Here is an 8090-nt window from a genome sequence, read left to right on the forward strand (position 1 = left end):
ATTAAGTGTGAACAATAAAAGTGCTTAAAAAGTACCCGGAATGCAAAGATTCAAAATTTTGCAGAAGAGCGCACCCCACCCCTATAAACATAACACTAATTTATTCCTTCAACACAAGGATTCCCCTTCAGGCTTTCACATTTTTTTTTAAAAAAAATCTCTCTCCAATTTAGAAAACAAAAAACTTTCAGGATGTCCAAAAGCACTTCACAGCCAATTAAGTACTTTTGAAGTGCAGTCACAGTTGTTATGTAGGCAAACACGGCAAACTACTTTGCACACAGCAAGATCCCATGAATAGCAATGAAATCAATGACCAGTCAACCTGTTTTAGTGTTGAAAGAATGAAGTGAAAGAATGTTGAGTGTATCTAATCGCTTAAGTTACAAAACTTCTAACTATTTCTGTTCACATCTCGAGTTCCAGCTTTTTGGGGCTGTTTTAGCTTTTATTTTTGAAGTTGCTGATCAACTGTTGCTGGTTTGCTGGGTTGATATTTATGCAGAGTGAACAGGTCATTTAACTCTTCTATGCACGAACAGTTAATGTGATTGGTGCACCATATACAATCAGAATTTTCACTACACGGGCAAACCATCAGTACAGAAAGTCACCTGTCTAATTCTGCACGTGCCAGTGCAAGCTCCTTCACTCATTTAAATACTTCAATCCCAGTTTCCTGTTCTTTGCCCTCAGTATTTTTCTTCAAATGTTTATCTAATTCCTTCTTAAATGTTGTGGTGACTCATCTTCAATAATCACTTGCAGTAAAGGAGTCCACACCCTAATAAACAAACAGTCACTGAGAAAACTTCCTTCTTAAATCACCCCTTTATCCAACAGCCACTAAGCAAATAATCACACCTAACATGGATGGAGATATATTGAGGCATAATTTGCTGTGGCAGGGCATCTAATGGAGAGGGAAACAGCCTATAATGCCTCCTCCAAACCCCATACATCAGGAAACTGTGATGTGGAGATGCCGGTGATGGACTGGGGTTGACAACTGTAAACAATTTTACAACACCAAGTTATAGTCCAGCAATTTTATTTTAAATTCACAAGCTTTCGGAGGCTTCCTCCTTCGTCAGGTGAACGATGTGAAAATGAACTCAGCACAGATCAGGTATTGAATCTAGAACCTCCCTGATCATTATGCCTTCGCTCCAGTATGCAGTGAATTTACCCATTCAACCATTGGGGCAATTTGCTGTATTCATAAAGTAGTATTGTTATTTCTGGTGCCAAACCCTTTCTGCGGAGAATTAAAGCTGACATCTTACCAGAAAAGGTAAACACTTTGCTTTGCACCAACTGCACATGCACAACTATAGAATGACATGCACAATCATGGGACTGCTTTCATAAATGCCCAAAATGTATTTCCAAAGTAAAAATCCAACATTTCTTTCTATGCTTGCTCACCAGTTTTGGATATCCTAAACGTTTATGATCTCGTTGGCACGCCGCAGCGTGTTGACTACGAATCATGGTGACAAGTGGCTGCAAAACAATTAGCAAGTTGTTGCAGGCACATATCATACATCTTGCTCCAATGCATTGGTGGGATTAACACTGGGTCTATGCTCAGGTGTGGGTTCCTGCAATTAACATTTCTGAAAACTTGAGAGATCTCCAAAGAAAACACACAGTGCCATTATTTTTAAATTGCTATACAAAAAAAGTTATTTTTAATTTTAAAAAGTTATTAAAAGTAGAAGCACTGTACAGAGTGACACTGTGCTTGTACATATTTAACATACAGCTGGCTGTACAGATCTGCAAGGAGTTGTGTGCGTGACTTAGTACTTTTATAAATATTTGGGAGGGAAATGTTCAAAGGGTATGAGGGGAGAAAGGTAGCGAATGGGACTATGAAGAGCACTTTCAGTAAGCTGGAACGGTGGGTCCTCTTTCTGTACTGTAAAATTCTATGATTCTATTTGAAACCTCACTAATACTTACTGCACATTCTATTGTGTAACTTTTGAGCGCAGCCATCTCATTAATTTCAGTCAGAGTGACAAGTCATTGTCCCAGAGTACACACAATTATTACACAAAATCATTTTTTATTTATGACATTAACAGACAAGGAAGAAATAATTTTTACAACCCACTAAAAACTATAATCTGAGACTTTACTAAATCCTATTTCTAACAACCTCAATGCCAAGATTAGTGTGCGGTTGCCATGAGATACTGTGCACAGGAACGGTGAGTATTCTTGCTGAGGGTACTGAAGCCTTAAATTGGATTGTGTTTTTCTCCCCTTGTTTTTACTTTTCTGGTGAATTCATATTTTGCACTTACTGAACTGTCCAACTGCAGATCACAGTGAAAAGTCCCCTTGAGCTCCATCTTCCCTATTTTGCCCTTCCTTCCTGAAGCCACCAAATCCTGCTGGACTACGGATGCCAGCAGCCCCCCAGTACCTCACTCAAGTGGTCATATTTCAAGCATGAGGCTAGACACCGTGTACTGGTGGGCCACATGGACCAAGTTGGATCCCAGCCTTACTCAATGTCAACCTATGTAGACTTTCCAGCAGGAATCATCGGGTAGTAATTAGGACCAATTTCTTCCCGTTCCATGCACAGGACATTGAGACCAATCTCTTGGTATGGCTCATTGAGTGTGGCATTGGGGCATCAGAGGAGCTATTCAATAAGGTGATATTGTACCGATACATGGTGTGCCATGGGCTAGAAAGATGTATGGTGTTTTCCCCTTTCCCCCCTTTAAAATTCTCTACATGCCACTTCTCCACTGCTAGCCAACCCTTCCCCAGAGAGAATGAGAGGGAAGAAGTAACATTTGCGAGAATTGTTACTCAACACCACTAGTAACGAGTTATAGAAACGCAAGTAGTTGTACATTGTTTTCCCCAATAACTACCAATCATCTGTGCGTCCACTCAGGTCAAGAAATTAATGATGCTAGAGAGAGGCGAAGAGAACTCAACAAGAGGAGAGCAAAAGCAACGTTTAGAATTTTTTAATATAACATCTATAGATAGAATAAGCAGTGATGTCTTTCAATAGAACAGTTAAAAGTGCACAAGCTTTCAGGATGATTTAAGTTCCCTTCATCACTCGTCTGGTAAAAGCAATCGATTACAAACCGCACATGCACTGGACCCCTATATTGGTCCAATAGAAGAAATACAACGATCGCAATTGATTTCACTGGTTATTCAAATTCCAATGCAGCTGTAGAAACAGTGCTAATAAATTGTTTTTTTGAAAAAATTGTCTAAACAAAACAAACCTTCTGTTTTGTAAACCATACAAACTTTGAATCGCATCTCTAAAGTTTTACAATGCCAGATGCCAGGTACAATATCATTATGTTGGGAAAGGAATCCCTCTCACCTCGTCGCCGGAGTCAGCAGCAGCTGATTGCATTTCCAACACATGCTCGCTCGGGTGCATCGGCGGACGGGAGGCATCTGGTATTTGTTCGGCTGAATGCTCGCTCTTGCTCTGCAGCATCAGCTCCCGTTTCACCTCGGATCGGAGATCCAAGTAACAGACCAGGGTGACCAGGTGGAGGCACAGCGACAGTACGAAGAAACCCAGGAAGATCCCACAGTTGTTGCACTGCTTCCTGCAATTGCAAGTTGTTGGAAGCTCTTTCTCATAGTTTAATAACTTTCCCTCGAAACTTTTCGTTGCCATTTTAAAAGCACTAATCCAGATCTTAAAAGTCTTTCTGTTTTTCTTTTCTTATTACACCATATTCAATTGCCCTTTTAAAAAATTCCGACAAGTTGATTTAAACAGCAGGAACTTCCTGCACTGAAGAGGTTCTCATGCGAGTGGTTTATTAGGACAGTGAAACTGACTAAGGTTACAAACCACGTGCCAATCAAACCTGCAACGTCCCACCTCACTGTGGGGAACGTTTCCCTATTGGTCAAGTGCTACGTCCATCATCCTGTATTATGATAATTCGAAGTTGTCAATCAATGGACCATTTCAGAGAACGGAAATAAAAGCAGAAAACGCTGGAGCAGCTCAGCAAGTGAGGGAGAAAGAAACAGAGTCAGAAAATGCTGGAGAAGCTCAGCAAGTGAGGGAGAAAGAAACAGAGTCAGAAAATGCTGGAGAAGCTCAGCAAGTGAGGCAGCATCTGAGGGAGAAAGAAACAGAGTCAGAAAATGCTGGAGAAGCTCAGCAAGTGAGGGAGAAAGAAACAGAGTCAGAAAATGCTGGAGAAGCTCAGCAAGTGAGGGAGAAAGAAACAGAGTCAGAAAACGCTGGAGAAGCTCAGCAAGTGAGGGAGAAAGAAACAGAGTCAGAAAATGCTGGAGAAGCTCAGCAAGTGAGGGAGAAAGAAACAGAGTCAGAAAATGCTGGAGAAGCTCAGCAAGTGAGGGAGAAAGAAACAGAGTCAGAAAATGCTGGAGAAGCTCAGCAAGTGAGGGAGAAAGAAACAGAGTCAGAAAATGCTGGAGAAGCTCAGCAAGTGAGGCAGCATCTGAGGGAGAAAGAAACAGAGTCAGAAAATGCTGGAGAAGCTCAGCAAGTGAGGGAGAAAGAAACAGAGTCAGAAAATGCTGGAGAAGCTCAGCAAGTGAGGCAGCATCTGAGGGAGAAAGAAACAGAGTCAGAAAATGCTGGAGAAGCTCAGCAAGTGAGGGAGAAAGAAACAGAGTCAGAAAATGCTGGAGAAGCTCAGCAAGTGAGGGAGAAAGAAACAGAGTCAGAAAACGCTGGAGAAGCTCAGCAAGTGAGGGAGAAAGAAACAGAGTCAGAAAATGCTGGAGAAGCTCAGCAAGTGAGGGAGAAAGAAACAGAGTCAGAAAATGCTGGAGAAGCTCAGCAAGTGAGGGAGAAAGAAACAGAGTCAGAAAATGCTGGAGAAGCTCAGCAAGTGAGGGAGAACGAAACAGAGTCAGAAAATGCTGGAGAAGCTCAGCAAGTGAGGGAGAACGAAACAGAGTCAGAAAATGCTGGAGAAGCTCAGCAAGTGAGGCAGCATCTGAGGGAGAAAGAAACAGGGTCAGAAAATGCTGGAGCAGCTCAGCAAGTGAGGCAGCTTTTATTTCAGATTTCCAGTATCCGCGGTATTCAGATGAACGGTATCATTCTTCCAACTTGTCCTTTGCACAGCATGAACAGGAACAGTAAAAAAATATATATTTTATTCATTATAAAAGTTTTCCATGTCGATTGCAACCTCAACAAGGAGCAAACTTGTGTGCAATTTAAAGAGGCATTGGTCTTTAGGGGAAATTTGTTTTTGCAAATACACGACGAGATGATATAAATTGTATCAAAATGCATGATCGCATCATTTGCCTGACGGCATTTGTGATGGGAATGATATGCAACTTTTCGGGGTTCCCCCCGCCCCCCCCCCCCCGTCTTCCTTTCTCGTGCAAGCTGCGACCCTTTGAAATATGGCCAATCTGACCAGGATTCATACTCGCTGATCCAAGAGCTATTGTAAACTCGGTTTGTCTCTAAATGGGACACTGTGCCCAGCACGTGCAAAACATACCAACAAGCCTAATATACTGATGTACTGAGTACTGTGTGACAACTTTACAAAGCATGTTTAGATACTTATTTTATGAATGAAAAGAAGAAAAAATATTCAGCAAAACAGCACCACAAATCCATTTTTCCTGTAAAGTTTTAGGCTTTGTTTCGGTTTAGGTAATGCAGAGAAAAATACACAGAGAGATGTTTAAATCTACACGAGGAATGAACGACCAGGAACTGGGAGTCCTCTCTTTCTCTCTTCCTTCCCTGGTTGTTTGTAATTCATTCTTAGCTTTCTCAGGAAGTCTTTTGGAGTTGCAGTATTTGTGAATGTGAGCTGGAGACACCACAGGTTGACGAACTGTTCAACATGCTCCTTTACATTGTTTTCTTGGGATTACTGGGTTCATAAAGCTACAAGAGGCTGAAAATCTTCAATTAAAATTGAGTCTCCGGGACTATTTTTTAAAAAAAAATTGTGCTCTCCTTTTCGGAAGGTGTCGACTCATGTTGGACTTTGGATGTAGATGCCAGCAGCCATCTGGTACTTTGCCCAAGTGACCACTCATATGAACATACAAAATTGATGGGCAAGAAAAGACCAGCAGGTCCATCAAGCCTGCCCCACACCATGATGGTTGGAGCATCGTGACACAACACTTCTTCCCTTGCCTTCACCCCCCCAACCAACCATCAGCAGGTTTGGCCTGCAGGTCTGTGCGTCTCCCGGCTTGGCCTTTGAACTAGACAAGTTGGCATTCCCCAGTTTCCAGCTCAGTCCCCTTGCTGCCAAGTTGGCCAAATCTTGAGTTCAACCTCCCCCGTTGGTCCCACCTAGCTCCATCACTGAGAGGATGGGATCCAATCCTGACCTCATCAGACATCCACACACATGTAACCATAGCTGATTTATAGCTACATTTAATGACACCACTATTCCTGGCCAGAATGGAGATGATTGGGTAATTCCCCTGTCAATCACACCTGCAGCCCGCACTATTGTAAGTGACTGGAATTGATTTTAGGCACTTTATTTGTATGTAACTATCCTCCACTCACTGCAATTTGCTGGAGAAATAATAAATTTGTATTATATAACTATCCTTCACTCACTGCAATTTGCTGGAGAAATCACCCTGTTTTTCACGGGTGAAGTTGCTGCAGTTTCGGTCATGAGTTCTGTTTCCTCTAATTCACAGACTCTTTCTAAATAGACTCTGTAGACTGTTTGCTGTAGTGCGCTGTTTAAATAGATTCTGTTTGCTGAGTAAATAAACTTTGTTTGCTGTGAGTCCCGCCTCACCTCCAACTCATAGACACTCTGCTGATTTATCCCTCTTTAGCCTGGGGATAAATCTAGGGATAATGCTAATTGTAGTGCCCTGGCTGGCATTAACTAACTCAGCACAGGTCAGCAATTGAACCAAGGGCCTTCCTGGTCTCTTTGATTCAGCACCACATCAATGGTGCATCGACCAACCAAACTATTAAGGTGGGGCTATGTTAATTGTAATTTTCTGCATCCCCGTGGTGTTCCAGAATGCAGCACTGCGCTGCTGTAGCCAGGGCCCAATTTATTCTGATGAAAATTTGTATGGAGCTGTCAGCAGTTTATTCAGCCACAAGATATCAGAGCAGAGCCCAGTCCTGCTATCACCCAATATCCACGTGCAAACACTTTCCAGAATGGGTGTTTAATGATCAGGAGAAGGAACCCTGGCTGTCTTTTTCTCTCCCTAGCTTGGATGTCATAACAAGCCGATCAGAATACAGACTACAAAAATCAGGGACACCTTTAAAATGATTGGTGCAGATTTTCACAGTGCTAACCTAATGACGCTGGGCCTCTTTGTAAGCCTCCACATTAATCTCTCTGCCCCTTTCTCCCCATGCCCCTGCCAATGGTGATACTTTCCTGCTTCTGAGATTGGTGGTATGATAAGGAATCCAGATACATCCGTCCCTCTTTACCATATCACTGCAGCCTTCTCAATAACATCATTGGAGAAATGGTAGATTTGTCAATGTTGGTACTTTTATATTTCTGCACTGATTTCCAAAGAGCAGCAGTATACCAGTGCTGCTCTCCCCATTTACACTTCCAATTAGCACCATTCTCCATCAATCACCAAGTAGGAGAGCCACAGAACGCAGTGGCAGTTCCAAAGATGCACGTAAAAAACGCACGTCTGTGCTGACACTGGAATAAGGTAACTCAGCAAGTTTACATCACCCACTGTAGTTGACCGTGAAAGTGCCATACCTTTTCTGTTGACTACTGTTTCTAAATGTAAAAACGCATTTCATTGACCACACAGCCACGTACTGGAGGTTTGCCCTCAGATCAAACATCAGATGGGTTTTGGTGGAGGGGGACAAGAGCTGCAGGATATCACTCTGTGTGCAGTGAAGCCAAGATATTCCGAAATCACTAATTAATGCCAAATCACAAATGTAAGTATTGCACTTATCATGTCATTCTTTTATACTTTTATGCACAGAATATTAATTATTAACATTTGGCAACCTAACATTTTGGAATAATATATTCACTGTACTGCAATGCTCTCTTTATACTGAAGAATTGCGTCCTGAA

At 42.1% G+C, this 8090-nt stretch overlaps 1 protein-coding gene across 1 annotated transcript in view; it reads right to left on the reverse strand.

The window, feature by feature from the left end:
• eda (ectodysplasin A) overlaps positions 1–3682 on the reverse strand; it is a 221837-nt gene extending 218155 nt beyond the window's left edge. The window contains exon 1 of the mRNA XM_067997223.1: positions 3377–3682. Coding sequence (XP_067853324.1) covers positions 3377–3682 — 306 coding nt within the window. The remainder of the gene's footprint in view (positions 1–3376) is intronic.
• Between the last annotated feature and the right edge of the window lie 4408 nt (positions 3683–8090).

The sequence above is a fragment of the Heptranchias perlo genome, chromosome 15 (genome assembly GCF_035084215.1).
Source record: "Heptranchias perlo isolate sHepPer1 chromosome 15, sHepPer1.hap1, whole genome shotgun sequence".
In the NCBI taxonomy this organism is placed as follows: Eukaryota; Metazoa; Chordata; class Chondrichthyes; order Hexanchiformes; family Hexanchidae; genus Heptranchias; species Heptranchias perlo.